The 21416-nt window shown below is 45.1% G+C and overlaps 1 protein-coding gene across 1 annotated transcript in view; it reads right to left on the bottom strand.

Moving 5' to 3' along the window:
- Nucleotides 1-5679: 5679 nt before the first annotated feature.
- efnb3b (ephrin-B3b) overlaps nucleotides 5680-21416 on the bottom strand; it is an 81179-nt gene continuing 65442 nt past the window's right edge. Inside the window, exons 3-5 of the mRNA XM_069714166.1 lie at nucleotides 15515-15607; nucleotides 12230-12292; nucleotides 5680-7862 (exon numbers count right to left, since the gene is read on the bottom strand). Of these exons, the coding sequence (XP_069570267.1) occupies nucleotides 7438-7862; nucleotides 12230-12292; nucleotides 15515-15607 (581 nt within the window). The 3' untranslated portion in view covers nucleotides 5680-7437. The remainder of the gene's footprint in view (nucleotides 7863-12229; nucleotides 12293-15514; nucleotides 15608-21416) is intronic.

Genomic DNA, 21416 nt, shown 5'->3' on the forward strand with positions numbered 1-21416 from the left:
CCTCCCCGGAGTTGAAGAGGAGGCTCACTCGTCTCACTTGGCGACACACGGAGAGCACGCAAGAGTGTGCCTGTTCATCTTTGCGTGCGTGCGCCCGAGTCGTTCCAACTTTCGGTGCCTATCTGCATCTGTCTGTGTGTGTTCATGCGGCGCACACGCGCACACGGCTATCATCCTCCGTGGCATTAATATTCATCTGTGTGTGCATTGAGCAGAACAGATTAGCAGGAGTAATGATGAGCATGTAATGATAAGGGGACCACGGCAGTCCCGATAGTCTAAACAGGCCTCCTTTAAACCCGACTGGAAAGAAGCAAGCAAACTCATTACGGCTTAACAGCCATTAGATTAGCATTAGTTCCTCTTTGAAGGGAATATTGCTGCTGGTTTCCGTGGATTAGCAACATTGGTGAGCCATTCATGGAACATTATCACTACTGGTTTGGTATTAGAGTTAGAGATTTGTTGGCAGCCGCCATCATCTTTATTGTTAGCCGTTTGCTGTTACTATCCAGTGAGGGTTGTTTTCTTTAGTTTAGCACACACGGACTCAGGTGGTTTACATGTAGAACTAATTGGTGACTAAATCACTGCCATGTGCTCTGATTTGAGGAAGGCTGTGGCAACATCACAGGACAAATACGATGGTGTTAGGTGTAAGCTACATCCAGACACGGGAGCGTGTCCCTGCAGGATATTAGAACCTCTTTTTGACGTCAGTTATTTCAAAACACATCATTCCCTCTTGATGTGTTGTTAAAGCGACATCAGTGATGTGTTGCCCTGGCATTATGGGTTACGGTTGTTTCAGAGAACATATTATAGGGTTCAAATTTATGGACTTCTTTATATGATAATCTGTTTCAGGCACAGCACACTCATGAGGTTCAGACCAACGGTGCAGGGAGGTAATGTAATTTACAGTAGTTTGGAAACAGCAGAATAATATTTCCCACAAATACACATATTAACATATTAACAGCGGCATATGGAGAAAAATTCTATATACAGGTTGTGATTGAAAGACTACATCCAGAGCAATGTGTGTGTGTGTGTGTGTGTGTGTGTGTGTGTGTGTGTGTGTGTGTGTGTGTGTGTGTGTGTGTGTGTGTGTGTGTGTGTGTGTGTGTGTGTGTTAAAAAGGATTGGTGATTTAATGAGGCAAACTGAGTCAAATATACCAATGTGGGATGGGGGCTTCAATATTTATAATATAATGGGCCTTTTTCACATCACTCCTTTGTCCTGGATTGATATATGATGCTAAAAAAAAAAAGTGTATGTGTGTGTAATTAAATGAGTGGAGTTCCACTTTATCTGCTTTAGTTTCAGGGTCCCTCCTGGTGTTGTGCATGGTGGCTCGCTGACACACCGTCTTGGCTTACCATTAAAATATTTGCTTTGATCACAGGAATCAATAGAGTCAAACAGAAACTGCTGGACCAGGTCTAATTAAAAAGCAGGTCTAAATTCAAATAATAATAATAATAATAAAAAAGTTTTTGTTAACAAGCAGGTTTATGATAATTAAGGTTTATAAGGTTCTGTCTGAATACTACCTGCTGGACTGTGTTAGAAGCAATGAAGGGACTCAAAATGGCACCAGAAAGAAGTAATGACACTGACTGCAGGTGTTTGGTGGATTAGCAGCATTAGCAGGTTGCTGGTGAATGGATGTTTGCTGTTTGCCAACCGTCATTGTACTTGGCCTGACAGTGACAGGTTGTCATGGCAGAGGCAACGGCAAGTGTCTTCCAGGATCAATGCCGGTGTGTGGCAGTGCGTACGATCGCATATGTGTACCAACACATGGTGGTGTTTGTGTAGGTGGGGCCAGAGAATGTGTGTGTGTGTGTGTGTGTGTGTGTGTGTGTGTGTGTGTGTGTGTGTGTGTGTGTGTGTGTGTGTGTGTGTGTGTGTGTGTGTGTGTGTGTGTGTGTGTGTGTGTGTTAGACAGCTTGTAATCTACTCTCACACATCATAGATCAAAGGGCAAGGGCAGCTGCATGGTCATCTCACCCGAGGCCACCCTGGTGGAGCACCGTGCTCTGGAAGGGCCTTTAACACACACACACACACACACACACACACACACACACACACACACACACACACACACACACACACACACACACACACACACACACACAGATCCAGATCCACAACCGGATGAATCGAATTTCGGAAGGGAGCGAAAGACGCCAACTGTTGCCATAGAAATGTGCCACAAAGCTGGAGGGAGAGAGAGGGGGAAATAGAGGAGGAAGACGGGTGGAGAGAGGGAGGCAGGGAATGAAATCAGCTCTGTCAATACGTTGCCAAGCAACACTCAACACTAACGAAGCTGGGTTTGATAACTTGTTGATAACACCGGTGGGAGAGCCAGTGTGTGTGTGTGTGTGTGTGTGTGTGTGTGTGTGTGTGTGTGTGTGTGTGTGTGTGTGTGTGTGTGTGTGTGTGTGTGTGTCTGAAATGGCAGTGTTATTAGCAGAGGCAATGAAATAGCCCCCGCTGTGACAAGCCCAAAGCAGAGATAAGGGGAGAGACCTTCTATTAAAGCCAGGGTTAGTGGGCCTCAGGAACGCTCTCTCTCAATCTCACACACACACACACACACACACACACACACACACACACACACACACACACACACACACACACACACACACACACACACACACACAGAACAAAAGACCTCAGCAGACCCTCGCGTAATAATGAATCACACAACAGGACTAAAAGAGTGGTGCTTAAACATTTTTTGTTTGTTTTTTTTATTCAACCGTTTTTTTCCAAACCAGGAATGTACTAGTTTTTTCCTCTCTTTAGAGGTGTGTTGGAGGGGGAAGGGCTGGGAGAAAGAAAGGGAAGGAGGGGATGGGGGGGGGGTGTTGGGGTTGGGAGAAGGGGTGGTGGTGGTGGTGGTGGGTTCAGGGGTCGACGTGATGATTAGACAAGAGAGGTAAGGAGGAGAGAGGAAGAGGAGGAGAGGACACAAAAAAAAAAACCCTTCTCTCACAGAGGTGTCCCAAATACAAAGTCTCAACACGTCACATATGAGGGCCACCTCGCTCCGCGCGCCTCCGCTCGCCTCCGCTCGCTGGCTATTGACACAAAGAAACACACACACACACACACACACACACACACACACACACACACACACACACACACACACACACACACACACACACACATTTACGCACACACTTTCACCGACGGAGAGGTGAGGGAGCTGGGAAGTAGCTGCTTTTTTTTTTTTTTGTCGTCCCCTCCCCGCTCCTCCCCCCGCCCTCGTTTCTCTCTCTCTCTCTCTTCCCCCCCCCAGTTCCATAGAAACAGCACTTTTCTTCTTTCTCTTTTCAACATGACAACCAGTGGCCGTGTCCGTGGGTTCTTTTTTCTTCTTTTTTTTTTACAAAAGCCAACACGTTGAGTCGACCAGTCAAACACAAACAGTGAGAGCCAGAGACACAACTTCTGAATTAACATCGACATGAGAATCAAACAATAAAATTAAAAGAAAAACAAAAAAACAATTTTTTTTTTTTTTTTTTTTTAGTCCAAGAGATTCTTGACATTCTGCTGAGATGGAGGCGGGAGAGAAATGGACTGAAAACGGGGGCAGTGGCTTCTTCATCGAGCGTCGACGCCATAAAAGTCAGAGAAAGATTTGTTTGTCCCTCTTCGCGGCAGCAGCCAGTTTCTGAACAAAAATCCTGTCATTTTGGATTTGAGTGTTCGAAAGAGTTGTCGTTGAAGAGAGAGTAACAGACACTTCATTTGGCTTGGAGGATATTTTTAGGTACTCTGAGCATGTTTAAATAGACATAGACTTAACAGCATACATAAAAAATAACACAAGTCGGTAGTTGTACAAAAAGGAGAATTTGAGGCGGGTTTTTTTCTCCTCTCATTTCATCTTTGAAATCAATTTTTGATACAGTCAAATACAATCCAGACTCCTCCATGGTATAAAAAAAACATAGCATTGTGTGTTGAACAAAGTCATTTCAGACGAATGTGACACTTAAGTATGAAAGATATCTCATAATATGATGTCGTATACTGATACAAAACACAGTCGAGAAATGTTGTAAGGTCCAGATTTAACACAGAAAACATGGCTACAACACTGGAGGCTTTGTATGTGTGTGTGTGTGTGTGTGTGTGTGTGTGTGTGTGTGTGTGTGTGTGTGTGTGTGTGTGTGTGTGTGTGTGTGTGTGTGTGTGTGTGTGTGTGTGTGTGTGTGTGTGTGTGTGTGTGTTGGAACAAAGTAAAAGCTCTCCACTGCCACCCAATTTACACATAAACCATAAACATGTTTGAGCAACACAAAACAGCTTTATTAGTATGCACATGTGAACATATTGCACCTCCTGAACACAGCGATGTGTTATTGCCCTCTGAGGTTGAGGTGCTGGGCACTGGTGTGTTTATGCGAGAAAGAGAGTGTGTGTGTGTGTGTGTGTGTGTGTGTGTGTGTGTGTGTGTGTGTGTGTGTGTGTGTGTGTGTGTGTGTGTGTGTGTGTGTGTGTGTGTGTGTGTGTGTGTGTGTGAGGGCGTGGGAGTGTGCGAAAGAGAGGACACCACGCACAATCGCTCCTTTCATCGCTTCCATGTCCATCGGGTTCGTCTTAATCACAGAAATACAGAGTCATATGAAAGTAATCAGGCCGAGAGTGAGTGTGTTTGTGGGAGAGCAGGCGAGGGGGGAGAGGAGAGTGTGTCATTCAATGCAATCAGAAGGCATTCGTGACAGTCATTAAAAGGTGTGAAATTGTGTGTGTGTGTGTGTGTGTGTGTGTGTGTGTGTGTGTGTGTGTGTGTGTGTGTGTGTGTGTGTGTGTGTGTGTGTGTGTGTGTGTGTGTGTGTGTGTGTGTGTGTGTGTGTGTGTGTCAAACAGAGAAACAGAGTGTATTGACTGCTGAGGGGATTTCGCTCACGTGTGTCCGCAGCTAGCAACGTACTGTGAGCGCTTTCATAATAAATGAGAGAGAGAGAGAGAGAAGTGTGTGTGTGTGTGTGTGTGAGAGAGAGAGAGAGAGAGAGAGAGAGAGAGAGAGAGAGAGAGAGAGAGAGAGAGATACACAGAGATGCATTTCAACACAAATCTTGGCGGAAAAGAGGAACAAATCCAAAATGTGCCACCTCATGTAAAGTGTGACGGCGTCACAGCAGATGTGCGAGAGAGTGTGTGCGCGCGATGAGATCTCTCCTTTTCCACGGTTAGAGTTCAACTCCTCCGAAATCCGTTTTGGCTGTCGGTCCGTCACCTCCGTTCAGGAGACTCTCCGCTCAAAAGAAGAGTTTTCTCCTCTTTCATCTGCTCTCTCCATCGTTCCCTCCTCGGGATCCTTCATCTCTCTCTCTCTCTCTCTCCTGCCGCTCCCATCCTCCCCTGCCCTCAGCTTCTTTTCTTTAAGTGTGTAATTCCTCCACAGTCTTTTCTTTCCTCGTATCCCTCACTCTCTCTCTTTTTTTTTTTTAATTCTTTTTTTTAAAGTTCTGCATTCAGACGCCGCTTTATTCCTGCTCCCCAGACACCACTCTCTCTCGCCTTTTTTTTTTCCTTTATTCTTCTTTTTCCATTTCATCCCCTCTCGCTTCCCTTTCCCCCCGCCGTCACCACCTCTCCCCCCCTTCCCCGAACTTCTTTTTCACTTCTGCGTTTGAAAAAAAAAACAAAAACAAAAAAAAGCGTTTGAAAAAAAAAAAAAAAACAACAACAGAAAAAAGAACAACTTTCATAGATGGTTCTACCTCAACACTTCCACAAACGAGGTCTAAACTTCAAAACTACAGCATAGTACAAGGAGCTATAAAAATATACACAGAGTTCAGAGACCCTAGAGGGAGATGGGGAGGGTGGAGGAGGAGGAGGAGGAGGAGGAGGAGGAGGAGGAGGAAGAGGAGGAAAAGGAGGAGGAGAAAGAGGAGGAGGAGGAGAAGGAGGGAGTGAATGAGAGAAGGAAGAGGGAAACAACCTGTGTTCACTGGAAAATAATAATAAAAAAAAAAAAGGGATTAAATTAATATACAACTCAGGGATATGGAAGGAAACAAGGTCATTCTAAGTTGTGAAAAACAAAAACAGCAGATAAAATAAAATGTCTAGCAACAGAAGTGTAGTTTAACAGAGTGGATGAAAATAAGATAAACAATAGAAAACAAACAAAACAACAACAAAAAAAAAACATCTAGAAATTATTTACTGGATATTCATATATATAATCTATAAGTGTTGATAGCGATAAAAAATCTCACTTTTTTTTTGATATTCGCTCACTATTTTGTGTTTTGGTATTTAAGACAAGTCTAAGAACGCACACGCGCACGCACAGTCACTCACACACAAAGCGCGCACGCACGCACAAACTAAACCCCACACACGCATTATGCAAACTTGCTGTACTGAAGCACACTAACTGCACGCACACGTCTAAATGTGGAGCAGCAGCGCCATAATTATTATCCGAGTTGTATGCACGCTTGCACGCGCGCGCGCGCGCGCACACACACACACACGCACACGCGCGCACACACACACACACACAGACAGACACACGCATTATTAAAATATACAAGATTCTGAGTGTCACCGATTGGTTCAGACCTCCTTGGGCCTGGGATTGGTCATGTGACCGCAGCTCGGACGTGCTGATTGGCTCGAGTCCGAGGCCCCCCGTTTACTCAGGAGAAACAAACACAAACAAACTAGAATCCTATCGTTGAGTTAGTGGCAGGGGCCGGTCTCTGGTGGGCGAAGGGGTGGGGCGGCGGGCTAGGCAGGTATAACCTCTGCGAATCAGAGTTCTCCGGCGCTAAGTGGGGTTAAAGGTGTGGTTTTCTTTCTCTCTTTTTAGCTTTTTTTAAATTTTTTTTAAAACGTCACGTGTCCCGACGCCAGGTCCGTACTCCTAGAAAAACAGTGTGTGCTGCGCACACGCACACGCAAACACACACACACACACACACGCACACACACACACACACACACACACACACAAACACCCTGGCGTTTAAGGGATGACTCTTCAAATCGGCGCGGGTGGGGCTCATTTAGCTTTGAGTTAACAAGAAGGGGGCACTCAGAGGCTCTTGCCCGTGCGTGAGGGCCTTGTTAAGAAGGGCTATGTACGGTTACAACATTGCCCTTTACACACACTTAGTGGCCCCAGTTGTGTGCGAATGGGGTGGGGTGGTGTATTCAGCTAGAAACACAACCGTGTGTGCCAAGGGGTGTGGGCTCACAGGGAGGTGAGTGGGAGTCCGGGGGACAATACTGGTAGTATTGAGGGGATCAGGGTTGGAGCAGTGATGGCGAGCTTCGGTGTGGCTTCATTTGGAGCGGGGCGGGGGGAGGGGGAGGGGGATCGGTTGGTAACGGGCGGAGGGAGGTGGGTGTGTCCAGTCGGCCGGAGCAGCGGCCGTCTCATACTTTGTAGTAGATGTTGGCCGGGCTCTGCGGCGGCATCTCCTGGACGATGTAGACCGGGTGTCCGTAGTCCCCGCTCACCTTCTCGTAGTGCGGGCAGTAGGCCGAGTCTGACGTCCGCAGCGGGATGATGATGTCGCTGGGCTCGGAGCCGTTGTTGTTGGAGCTGGTGAGGCCGCCGCCGCCTCCCCGCTTGGGGCTGGTGAGGGAGGACAGCGACAGCGGAGGGTGGTGGGTGTCCGAGTGCTTGGCGTGCCGCCGCCGGTAGCACACCACGCAGATGACGGCGGTGACCAGCAGAAGGAAGGCGGAGCCTCCTGCGGCGCCGGCGATCAGGGCGATGTTGGACGCCTGGAGGGGCCCGTTCTCGCCTCTGCCTTCGTCGAACGGCCCTCGGGGCTGGGTAGAATTTCCTGCACCACCTGAAACAAATCGCAGAACAATCTTACTCCAATACCCACAACATCACAGGCAGTGCCCTTTGATTTATATAATGTATGCCTTTTAATCAGAATATAGCAGAGCAATAACACAGCTTGCTTTCACAATTTGTGTTTTTTCATGAGCTTTTGAATAAACATACCACTCCTTGTGAATCTGCACCACAATAACAAGAGTAATGGCGCTGGTTTAGCGGAGACCTTGCCCAGCGGTATGCAGCCAGTCTGCAGCAGATCTCACGGAGGCTTACATGTGGTCTCTTTATTGACGTGATGAAGTGGACAGCAGCGCATATAAAATGGAGGGGAATGTCCGTGGCGAGTGAGTGTACTTGTGCAGTATATACTCTTGTGGGACAGCCCGGCTAAGCCGCAGTGTGTATCAAGGTAACACACTCTATTTCCCTAACCTTAACAACTGTATTTACTTTGTATTACAGGCAGCCACATGAAGAGAGCTTCACCCGCTCTGCCTCCACCACCAGACCACACACTCCGCCTGCCCGCTGGCCTTCCTGCCTGCCTGCCTGTCTGTCTGTCTTTTCATCTGTCTGTCTGTTGATCAAACTGTCTGTCCCGCTATCTCCCTGTTTGTCAACCGGTTGCTCCCCCTGTCTGTTGTGTGCCTGTCTGAAACCTAAGATCTTCACAGCCTCGGAGCTCAGAGTTTCCACCGCGGGAGGTCGGGTCAGAACTCAGCAGGTGAATGATGGTCTGGAGGTGTGTGTGCGCGTGTGTGTGTGTGTGTGTGTGTGCCTGTGTGTTTGTGCATCTGTCTGGATGTTTAGAAAATGGGGGGCAGGTGGGTGAAGGGGGGGGGGGGCTCTCGCACTGGACCGTGTGAATGTAAGTTGCGAACTGGTTAAGGCCGGTAATGTGAGTCTCTGCTATAAAGCGCCTTTGGATTGGTCCATCATTATTCTTGGCACACATCCCTTTCTTTTCTCCCCGTCTGTCTCTCTCCTGCGTCTCCGCCGCTTCCTCGCCCTCCCCTGCTCCGTGGTTCTCTCTATCTTCGGGTTATTGTAGCTGTAATGACCTACCTTGCTCGGAGCTCAGTGCCTAGCAACACATACACAGACACACAAACACACACACACACACTACGATATTGACACACACACACACACACACACACACACACACACACACACACACACACACACACACACACACACACACACACACACACACACACACACACACACACACACACACACACACACACACACACACACACACACACACACACACACACACCTGCTGCTACTGGCCCCCTGCTGAGCTGGACCGACTGGGGAGAAAAGCACTAATGCCGGACGTCGATTACACTCCCTACTCCTCCTCCTGCTTTTCTTCCTCCCTCCATTAACCCAACATCCCTCATTCTCCATCTCCATTATGACCGCTGCCTTCCACCGGCTCTCATTATAATGTCCTCTTCCTCCACCTTTCACTCCCCCTATTTTCACACCTCTCCCCCCGTTTTTTTTTTTTTTTATCACACAAGTTCAGACTTTTTTTTCCCTCTTTCTTCTATCCGTTTCATATCATTAGTACGTTTCACCTTGGAGATGAAACATGCAACAGGTCAGCAATGAAAGAGCAGGTCCAGGTGATAACATGGTCTTACGTTTGGTTCTGGGCCAGCTGTCTTTTCTTTCTGCTGGATTTCCAGATTATAATTCCCATTTCAGGAGGAAGTATTCGGTCTTACAATACATTTTGTAAAATGTTTTTTGGACTCGTTTTATACCGCTTGACACATTGGTTTGCACGTGCATGCAAATTTCAGAAGATTTGTTGAAATGAAAGTGTGAATCAGTGCTTGTTTCTATGAACAGCCTTTATGTGAATACCTTCTTTAAGAGAGTACATTATGCATTACGGCATCTCAATGCTGCTTCACACATGAGGTTTTCTCATCAATGTATGCTCCATGGTAAAAAATTAAAAAAATTAAAAAAAAAAAGGGATGTGCATGAAAACTCCAAATCTAGAATTCCGTAAAGAAGAGAGAATGCAGTATATCAGTATATCCATCTTCATTGATTACTAAACTAAAAATTTCAGTTTTCTGAAGATTTTTTTTTTACTGACCAAATACAAAACAAGCAGAACAGCTTGTGAAGGAAAACTTGAGGCTTTTCCATTAACTCTGGCAATAGGAGGTGAAATTCAAACCATGTCCTCGTCGTGACCAGTGACTGTAATAGGTGCGGATTAATGCAGATACTATCTGTATCTTTATCTGTTTGTTTCACAGAAATAACTGGATTTGGGTTTATACTGACATATCCTGTCATATATACTGGAGGTACCTCAGCCTCACCTCCCCTTCACCCTGCTCTGCACAACACGGGTGAAATGGATTTTTGGGGTGGGTTAATATTAATATATATAGTGTATATATATATATATATATATATATACTATATCTCTATATATCCAACTACATCCATAGTGTATATATAAATGATTTTTTTTTTCCAGTAATCCTGGGAATGTGGTTATCAAACACTTGAAAAGGATATGTAACTGAAGCAGGATATTTTGCAGTTTATTGTGACATCAGTCCATTGAAATTGCAAACTTTTCACAACTTTTTATTTCAACTTTTCATTGAGAATTTAATGATTAACTATCAAAAATAAACCAACAGAAATTAATTTCTAATTTACTCAAAGATGTTCTCCGCAATATGTCGTGTAATAAAACACATCTGCACATATGGGCCGAGATAAACGTGGATACAGATACATCTGTGACCGATGTAAAAAAAATAAAAAAAATAAATCGATTGGCCAATATGCACATCGACCAGGCTCGAGTGAAACCTGATGAGACCGTATCTAAAATGACACTTCCTGTCTAAATATTGAAGCTAAAACTATCTCCACCTCTTTGTTTTCTGCCTATAGACTTTATTATTTGCATTTTGGAATAAAAAAATAAATAAAAAAATTGCAATAAAAAAATCCTGCTTCTCTTCACACTGAGCAGATAACAATCATCAGGAGCTCCTTTTCCCTCTCATTTAAAACAAATTTATGGATGGTTATCCTCGACGGACGTCTGTAAAGAGCGTATTAGCCGCGAGAGTACGATGTGTTTTGATTTGCCTGAGAGGAGTTTGAGGCAAATTGGGTGACAGAGATGATGTGTTCAGAAAGCATTACTCGTTCATCTCCCAATAATGGATTTAGATTTGTTTACATCTCAAGTGAGGGCCATATGAGACAAGCAAACACAATGAAGAACTCTGAATGAGCGGCAGAATTTCGAGACGATTTCGATCGTATTCACATGAGGATCCGAAAATTCTAGCGCAACTGTTGTGTCAGGAGTCAAAACAACCATTTCAGATATGTGGCTGAGTGTGTTAATCTGTCAGAAATGTGTAAAATCCTTTGTTATGTATGTGATGAAATCGCTCTTTTAGCGGCAGTTACGTCTCTCATTCTAGTAAAAACAATGCATCCTATTGTTACTTACTTCACACATAAAATTCTCACCTATACGAGGTATGGACAAGTGATTGGAAAACGTGTGAATGTCCCAATTCACACATTTGGTATAGTAGCTACTCACCGAAAAAAATAAATAACTAAAAAAAAAAAAAAAAAAAAAAAAGGAGGAGGAAATGAACACAGCGGAGAGTGAATCATGTCCTTTCCCCTCCACTGAATAACTTGGGAGGTGGAGCATGAATCTTGCCTCTCTCCATTTACATCTCCTTGTTCTATTCCCCTCTCCTCTTTGCTTTTCAATTATTCTTTTCTCTCTCCTCCTTATGTGCCTCCCACTTCTACCCACTCCGCTCCATCACTCCCCTATGCCTCTTCTTCTTCTTTTTCCCCTCATCTTTCTGTAATTCTCATTTCTTTCTCTCCCGCCTGAACTACTGAATCCAGGCCGCCCAAACTAATGACAATAATAACTCTGAAATGTCGCCGGCGCTCTTGCCCTCCCTTCCTCCCTCCCACCTCTTTTTTCCTCCCTCCCTCCCGTCCACCTCTTTCTTCCTCCCTCTCTTTTTCTTGTCCTTCTCCCAAGGTAGCTATTAGCCATCCATTCCCCGCCTGCAGCACTTAGCTCGAAGGGCCGGGTGCAGAGACGAGGAGGAGGAGGAGGAGGAGGAGAGGGATAGAGAGCAGGGAGAGAGGAGAGAGAGGAATATGGAATTAAACAGAGATCCACAGATGTCACCGCTGCACAGTCTCCATCTGTCGCCTCCTCTCTCCCTCTCCCCGCTGCTTTTCTTTTTATCTACCAGTCTTTGCTTACTCCCTCCATCCATTTTGTGGCTGGATCTGCCGTGGATTATCTCCATTTGGTTTCCTGCTTACCTGGGTTTCTGCTGGTGGTGCGTCCCGCTGGCGGCTCCTTCTTTGGAGGCAGTCCATATGGGCCTAAGGAGGGAAAAAAATAAAAAAAATAAGGGAGAAATTACAGAAAAATACCGAGACGGCCTCTATCCTCTGCAACATCCTGAGCTCTCAGAGCGGGAACCAATACGTGACATTAGCAGAGAGAGCCGGAAGAGGTTTACTGAAGGCCTCACCTTCCCATGATAGGAGAGCACATATTGATTGGGCTTGGACGTGCCACCTATGAGCACTTTTTCATTGGTTTGAATGGGAAACAAAAGAGAGGACGTTTGTTGTTTTGGCCCGAGTGAATTTACACAAGGCCATAACGGCTTGTAATCTGTAGTCGCTAAATCAGGCCATCTGTCTAGCAAGCCCTCAGTAATGGTGATGGCATTAAAGTGAGTTTATGTGACACATGCAAACACACACACACACACACACACACACACACACACACACACACACACACACACACACACACACACACACACACACACACAGTCATTGTATAAGTGCTGCTCCTCAGAGCTGAAAGAGATGGTTCAGAAAACACTAATTTCATTCGCTTCTGAGCCATCTGGCCGACAGTAGGCTGCAGGAACAGTTTCATGTCGGGCTGTGACTCTTCAGCGTCGCAGTTCACGCAACATTTTTAAAAAGAAAGTCTGGTATTGGTCATCGCAGCTGCAGGGGAGAACAAAATAGAAACGACCGTGGAGTGCTGATGAATGAGACTGTACAGTAAACCCACAAATATACACACTTCACGCGCACACAAGCTAGCCTATGCGTGCGCCATCAACCTACATATACTGACATTTAGAAAAGTGTACGGCTATTGGCTGGCGGCTCCCTCCTGACAGTCGACCAAACAGAAGTTAGGGGCGGTGCTGGCAGGATCAATAGGAACTGCTGTGTGGTCAACGGGGGCGAGTGGAGGGTGGGTCAGGCTTTGTGTGAGAAAGTGTGTGTGTGTGTGTGTGTGTGTGTGTGTGTGTGTGTGTGTGTGTGTGTGTGTGTGTGTGTGTGTGTGTGTGTGTGTGTGTGTGTGTGTGTGTGTGTGTGTGTGTGTGTGTGTGTGTGTGTGTGTGTGTGTGACAGATTCAGGGAGCGAGCAAGATAGATAAAGAATAAAATAAGAGAGGACAGATCAGTGTGTGTGTGTGTGTGTGTGTGTGTGTGTGTGTGTGTGTGTGTGTGTGTGTGTGTGTGTGTGTGTGTGTGTGTGTGTGTGTGTGTGTGTGTGTGTGTGTGTGTGTGTGTGTGTGTGTGTGGGGTTGGGGCAGTGGTGCAAGTGTGTGTTTTTTTTGCGGGTGTGCATGTTCCTCGAAGCAGAGCACAGCGCCATATCTCATCACAGATCACCATGAGGCGGCACGCCGCTTATTTAGACGACAAACAACACAGACGTGACCTTTCAGCCACGGAGCAGATAAGATGGAAAGACAGAGGGAAAAGAGGGAAAATATCAGAGAGCGAGCGCTGGTAGGAGAGAAGGCCGGCATGCAAAGTGAAAGGGAGGTGATGAGGATGGGGACGAAGGGAATTTGAAAAAGGAAGTGAGCAATGTTGCTGAATGAAAAAAGAAAAATGGCAGCTGCACAGGGATTTGAGAAGAGGTGAGGGAAGGACAGAGAAAAAAAGACAACAAATTATGAACAAATAAAAGTGGCAGAGAGGGTTTGTATGTGTGTTAGATGAAGGTAGTTTTTCCATTGCCGGTGTGTTGAAAGAGCCAGGGGAAATAAAGTGTGTTGTGTGTGTGTGTGTGTGTGTGTGTGTGTGTGTGTGTGTGTGTGTGTGTGTGTGTGTGTGTGTGTGTGTGTGTGTGTGTGTGTGTGTGTGTGTGTGTGGTGGTATTTCTATTGAGCTAAGCTGACTATGCTGATGTTATGGGCTGATAGAGCCACAACAGAACCACTCGGGTCTTTGCAGAGGAGCACCAACAATACACTTGGCCTGATAACACAGCACAGATCAAAGAAACAGAAATAGGCGGGTGTGTTTACGCGTGTGTGGGGGTTGTGTGAGTGTGTATGTCGGTGTGTGTGTGTGTATGTGTGTGGAGTGGGGGGGGGTCATGTGAAGGACAGGTGCCTATTATGTATAAGAACTCGCAGGTCAGTGAAAATGCTTAAATGGGCCATTTTTTCTGCTGCTTTTCTAAAAGAAATTAAAAAAAAACTCCAAGTAAGGGTCATTACCTGTGCATATTTTCCAAACAAATTAGAAGTGTGTGCAGCTACGAGTCATTAAAAATCACTGACGGTGTGCTTTAACACTGAATGGAGTCATTTTGTTATCACGCTGTAGCCGGCAGGTCTGCTATATGTGTGTGTGTGTGTGTGTGTGTGTGTGTGTGTGTGTGTGTGTGTGTGTGTGTGTGTGTGTGTGTGTGTGTGTGTGTGTGTGTGTGTGTGTGTGTGCGTGCGTGCGGGGGAGGGGGATGTGTGTGCGTTCCTATGCCTGCGTGGGCAACCTCAGCTGGATGTCTGCACCCATGTTGTGCGCTCATGTCCTTGTGAGTTAATGTTTATGCACAGAAAGGGTTGTGTGTGTGTGTGTGTGTGTGTTTGAGTCTCAATGTGTGCGTTTGAGTGAGTGAGCGTGAGAGTGCGTGTGTGTGTGTGTGTGTGTGTGTGTGTGTGTGTGTGTGTGTGTGTGTGTGTGTGTGTGTGTGTGTGTGTGTGTGTGTGTGTGTGTGTGTGTGTGTCCAGCATGAGTCAGTCGCAGTTAAAAGGCAGAGTGAGAAGGGAGTCAACAGGGCTCATTAGAGCTGACTGATCCCACACTTCTCCGCTGTTCTCGCCACTTAACGAGCCCTAATATGCTCTGTGAGAACACACACGCACAAAGATAGGTACGTGTGTGTGTGTGTGTGTGTGTGTGTGTGTGTGTGTGTGTGTGTGTGTGTGTGTGTGTGTGTGTGTGTGTAAGAAAAAGAAAGATTAGAAAGATGGTTTAAAAAGTGGAAGAGGCTGCAAGCAAGATAAGGTGCACTAGTGAATGTGTGCCGCTCTGTTCTGTACAGATCTGCGACCGACGTGAGACGCGGTGGACTGGAGCCAGTGTGTGCTAATCAAACTGTGTGTTAAGCGATTTGCGTGTGTGTGATGCATGATTAGAAACGTGCGTGTTCGCGAGCGAGTTTGTGTGAGTCCATCGCACGTGTGAGAGAGCTCACGTGTGGGCGCCTGGGAGGGTGTGTGTGTGTGTGCGTGTGCGTGCGTGCGTGCGAGAAAGAGAGATATGAGGACTTACTCTGTCCCACTTTCAGGACCACCTTCATGCCTTGCGTGGCACACACTCCACCTCTCATGCTATCCAGGCCTTGACGCGTCCCATCTGATGTAGCTGGAGGGATGGAAACACAAAATTGTACAATTAGCCAAGTAGCAGGGTGGTATACAGACACACACAAACACCCCCCCCTCTCCAACACACACTCATCCGTTATAGCCACACAAACTCTCTCTCTCTCTCTCTCTCTCTCTCTCTCTCTCGATGTATAGCCAAACACTAGCTCCTATTCATATGGTCAGAGAGTTGGGAGAGTGACATTTGCACAGGCAGCGATTTAAAACTCCACCAGAAGCTCTGAAATGTCAAACTACGAGGCAGCAGCACTTTAATAAGTCCTCATTTAGCAGTCTGCTGGAATTCATTAACACCCCCACTGGGCAGCATGGACTCAACCGCTTGCAGTCAACGGCAATTGCCACTCGGGCTGGAGAAATAGCAGGAGAGGGGGGGAGCAATCTAAAGAGGCAGAGAATGGATGATGGAAAAAAAAGAAAAAAAAAAAAAAGATGCTAATCCAATCAAGAGCGTATATGAAATAAAATGGAGCCCCAGAGACACAAATCACTGTGTGATTCGAGGGAGAAACTGGATTGGATTGGTGAGAATACAGACTGTGTTGGAGGAGTTAAAGCTCCAGTTAGTAATACCCCATTACTATCACTGCTTATGTTTTAATTAAGAGAGTTAAAGAGATTTTTTTTTAATGAGGGACTGATGTGTTAATACAGGAAATGAGGGAATTTAATATGTATTCTCTCAAGCTATAAAATCTACTGCAATAATTCAGTCAAAACATTCGGCCTTGTAACTCGTCAAAGCGTGTAAAACACCTGTCAGTCCATTACAGGATACCGTGTCACTGTCACGTTTTTCCTCACGTTGGCGTAAAAAGAATATGCATCACCAGTGTCAAATGAGGAGATTATGTAACGGAAGTCATGGGTACAAGTATGGAGCGATGAAATCAGCGTGGGGAGGTCAGCGGTCATTGGATGGAACAAACACAGGACTTATTCCAGAAGACTGGTGTTAAAGTCCGTGAGAAAGCAAAAGTCCATGCAGACTTTTCTTAACATAAGTAATTTACACAAGTAATGTACCTTATTTAACCCATGCAATGTTCATTAAGTAATTTTTGTGACATACGTAATGGGTAAAACTAAGGCATCTTACTATTAATGCTTATACGAGAGACAAAATGCGACACTGATATCGTATCCTCTCGCGGACTTGTGGGTGTATTACATGCTCGCAGCATTATCGGGGTGAAACAGCAGAAATACAACCATATTTCTTCCTGGTGAAGCTACAATGAAGGCCAAGGGAGGCCAAAGAGAGCTGGCAAATGCAAGAAGATGGTGTGTGGATGCGTGTAAATCCCTGACACTGTCACACTCTTCTAACACTAACACTTCTTACATAAAGCATGTCACGGTGCATGCATTAAATATTACATGTAACTGAAGGTGGAGGCGGAGGGAACATGCAGATGGAGCTTCAGGATGGAGGAACGGCAAAAACAGAGGGACAGAAACACGATGGTGCAGTGACGGTGAGCGAGGAGAGAATGGGAGGAACTGAGGGGTGAAGAGATGAGAGAGGCGCTCAGTGAGAATCACACGTCTGCAGCTGACGTACCATCAGCTTCTGCAGCCGCTCAATCATTTGTGCACAAATGTTCCCGCATTCTCTTGCTGTGATTTCACCCAGCGCACCAAATCACAGCCTTAAGAAGACATAAACTTCTATATCTGTCTTTAAAGTTTAAGTGATGTGAAGCCGCAGTGGCTAGTAAAAAAAAAAAATAATAAAAAAAATAATACAGTAAACATATTCTTCCTCCCTCCACTACCTCTGCACACACCACCCGTCTATCCTTATTTTCCCTGTTGTAGCCGCCGGGTCTAACCCTCACCTCGTTTCCTTAAAAAAAAAAAAAAAAAAAAAATATATATATATATATATATATATATATATATATATAAAAAAATCATTTCCCCTCGCCACTTCCCTCCAGGCTATAGATTAGCCTGTCTGAAGCAGAGCAGAAAGGGAGGGATGGCGGATGGCTCGGGAGGCAGAGTGAAAGAGAGAGAAAGGAAGGTGTGAAAAAGAGGCAGCTTTACTTCTAACACCTCCCTCTCTCTCCTCCCATCCATCCCTGCAGGATGCGAAGTGTGAAAGCAGGAGGAGGAGAGAAGCAGGCGGAGGTCGAGGCGAGCACCAGTATGGTGGGAAAGTCGGGAGACAGGGACGGTGGAAGGGATGTATAAAGCAGCTTTAAATAAAGGGCTGTGAAGAAATCTGTGCATCCCTCAAGATCTTTTTTTCACTATCTGTCACGTTACAAAGTCCTTTTAAATCATAGTATTTTTTTCCTGCTTCGACCTGTGAAATATTTTCTTCTACACTAATGTAGGAAGACAGTTTCATTGATTTGAATGAAGTTGGAAATAAATGGGAAGAACCAGAGTGCTCTAAATTAAGTAGAGCTTTCATCAGGGCTGCCATTCACTTCCATCCTGTCTGATCTCACGCAAGAGGAATTTCATAACTACATTACAACAAACTGAATTTCCTAATCAGTCAGTCAAAAACAGAAAAACATTTACCCAGTCAAGTGAAGCTAAGTGAGAAAAACACATGGAAGTGTTACTGAAAGTGCATGAAAAAAAATAACACTTCTGTTTTTATATATTCTGATCATAGACTGTATATAAATATGGTGGTAGTTGCTAGGTCTGAAATGTGGAAGTGCCCTAAAGTGCAATACCACTGAGGGCCACTAGGTGCTGGCTCCGAATATCTTCTGGCTTCAATACACTCCCATTTAAAGGCGTGTGTGGTTTGACTGACATGCTTTGGGATGCAGCCAAGCGGCAACCAATAATGACGTCCCCTTTTGGTTTGTGAATGGCTGTTATGAAGCCTCGAGTTTGAATATTAACCTAATCAAATAATACCTTAAAACAATTAAATTCTTTGCAAAACTGCATTAAATAATGTTAAAATCATTTCATAAACCAGCTGCACTACATAACATCTATTTTTTTAACATCATTAATAACATATTCTTATCCTGCGGCATGTTGTACTTGAAAACATAATTATGAAAATGAAAGGAACATAATTATCTTTTAACTTGAAAACATAAAAACGGGGAAGTTAGATGTTCAGAATAAGACTCCTCTCCATCTACTTAATGAAACATGCTCCAAATGGACCTATATAAGAAAGCTTAAATGGAAACTTAAGTAGATGATATAAGAGAGATTACAGGAGCTTACTCTCCTCTGTAACCCAGGACAGGGGGCACTGGGAGATATAACAGGACTGTGATAAAGACACAGGCCTAAAAGAAAAGAGAGGAGGACAGAGGGCTATGATTTCTGAGAGTAATAACTACTGACACACGAAGGAGGACAAGAAGGTGACAGAATGGTGAGGGAGGTGAGGAAGATGAGGGAGAGGAGGAGGAGGCCGAGCAGGGAAGTGAAGCAGGGAGACTGATTGCCTGTGACAAGCTGTTGGTGATATGATGGGGACAGGAGACTATGTGAGACAGAGGGAGGAGGAGAGAAGAGGAAGATTTGTAGAAAGAGAAGAGGAGGGAGAGAAAAAGTAGAGAAGTTAAAAACAGAAAGTAAGGAAAGAGTTTAAATGACGTGATAGATGGTAGAGAGGTAAAAGACTCTAATGTCTCTCAATTACAGAAAAGTGGAGCGGTAATGGATACAAAGAAGAGGGAGACACAAAGAGAGACAGAGACCGAGAGCAGGAGAGCCAAATTGAACCAGGAGAGCTTCCACAAATGTGATTTTGCAAATGCAAGTTATATTTTTTAACATCGTAATCAACAGGTCACAAATATCACAAAGGCAATTTGTGTTAAAACAGTGAACCAAATCACGATAAATCCCCTTAAATCCATTAGCCGTGTTACAGGTGCTGCTATTTCTGTGAATCTCAAATTTCACAGGAACAGAGCGGACAAAAAGATCGCAGCTGCTTCGCCACTGGATTGAAAATATTCCCCATCAAATCTTGGGTGCTAATCACTGAAAAAAAAATGCTTGAAATTTGCCTGCACATGACGGGGGAGAAGATATCAAGGTAGAAATAATCACAGAACATCTGTGAAATCCTGATGAGAGTGAGAAAGACGGTGAGACGGAGGAATGCTTCAAATCTTTCCCAACTCACTTTGGGGAGGACACAGAGAGAACGGGAAAAAAAAAAAAAGCGGGGTGGTGTGTATGTAGCGATTTGGGATTAGATAAGAGGAGAAAGGAGAAAGGAGAAAGAAGAGCGAGAGAGAGAGAGAGAGAGAGAGAGAGAGAGAGAGAGAGAGAGAGAGAGAGAGAGAGAGAGAGAGACAGCGGAGGGAGAGGAGGGATGAGTAATTGAGACAATGATCAGCAGTGATGGGGTGGATGTGAAGCGCCAGAGGACAGAGGAGAGGAAGGGCGTCGCTCCGCCACCCCTCGTTCGACAGGAAGACAGGAGGGAGAGGCGGAGGAAGTGGAAAAACTTAATTAATGAAATAATACTGCAGTCAACCTCAATCAGACTGCACAGCACCGCGGCTCCGCACACGGGGAGGCAGGCAGGCAGCCAGGGGGAGGAGAGCGCATCTAGTCCACAGAAAGAAAGATCACAGAGGGGATGAGAGTTTTTCTCTGTGTCTCTGTTGTTATTACCAAGGTCAGTGGCGGGCCAGGCCTCTCCTCTCCTCTATCCTCCATTATCACGGACAACATTTGCTCCCAAAAAGTGGCCGGCGGCTCCATTGGAAGCACATTAGTCATTCGCTCGGGCACTCGAACCCCACGTTTTGACTTATGTTCAGCACTGTATTGACTGACACTTACCGCAGTGGACTATGCAAAGTCATGTCCTTTTGCATGAAGACCCACTTCAGACCTCAGTGTTTGCCCTCCCACTCTCTTCCGTCGGTGTGTTTTGCAGCCCCGGTTTTATATTCCACACATGCTGAGTGACAGCCGGGCCCTCCGCAGCAAAACACTTGCTTCTATGTGAGTGATGTGAATTTGCGTACATGCTGATGTTATCATTTCCATCACGTCCCCCCGCTGTCTAGTTTGGGACACGGCTCACATTTCAGTTTGCTCAAAAGTCATGAAAAGTGCTGTTTTACGGCCTGATTTCATACATTTCTGCTCAAAATGGGATTTTGCTCTGGGAGAGTGTACAATATATACGCTCAAGCTCTTGGTGCAATTTGTTGTTTTAGGGAACTGACAAATGTTATTAATCGAGGCTCTCCTCATCCAAAAAACGACCTCAAAGATCTTCTTTTTTTTTTAAGCTCATTACGATCCACGTTTTAAAGTGTTAAAGAGACCCTTAGTGGCCGTGTGAACAACAATAGTAACTACTGTTCTTGAGAAGTGACGGAGTTCAGATGACGTTTATATAACGTGCGTTTTTCTTGATATTCATTTCCTATTTCCAACCACGAGTCGGGACAGTTTTTCAAAATCAAGTTTACTGTTGCCAGGAGTTCCAGAAGGTGGTATTAAAAAAAAAAGTGGTATTGTTAATATATGATTAAAATACATTGCATGATTAAACTTACATTAGGTTTAAATTTAGAGAGTTTATGAATAATTAAATGATTAACATATTGACAAATATTTGCATCTTCATCCTTGTGTTGGACTAATGTTCAAATCTAGCTTTTTTAGCATATGAAAAAGTATTCAGTAGTTTTTCAGCCCTGAGTAGTGCCCGCCTGTATTCCTTTTTTTCAGGCTGCAATTACATCCTCCAGCAAACCAGAGCGTAAGACAGGAACTCATATGGAGCCTGAAAGGCAAAACCCAGGGCAAAGAATGAC

This window comes from Brachyistius frenatus, unplaced genomic scaffold (genome assembly GCF_029030835.1).
Source record: "Brachyistius frenatus isolate BFR_SWC_R1_liver_20210118 unplaced genomic scaffold, ASM2903083v1 Contig_127, whole genome shotgun sequence".
NCBI lineage: Eukaryota > Metazoa > Chordata > Actinopteri > Embiotocidae > Brachyistius > Brachyistius frenatus.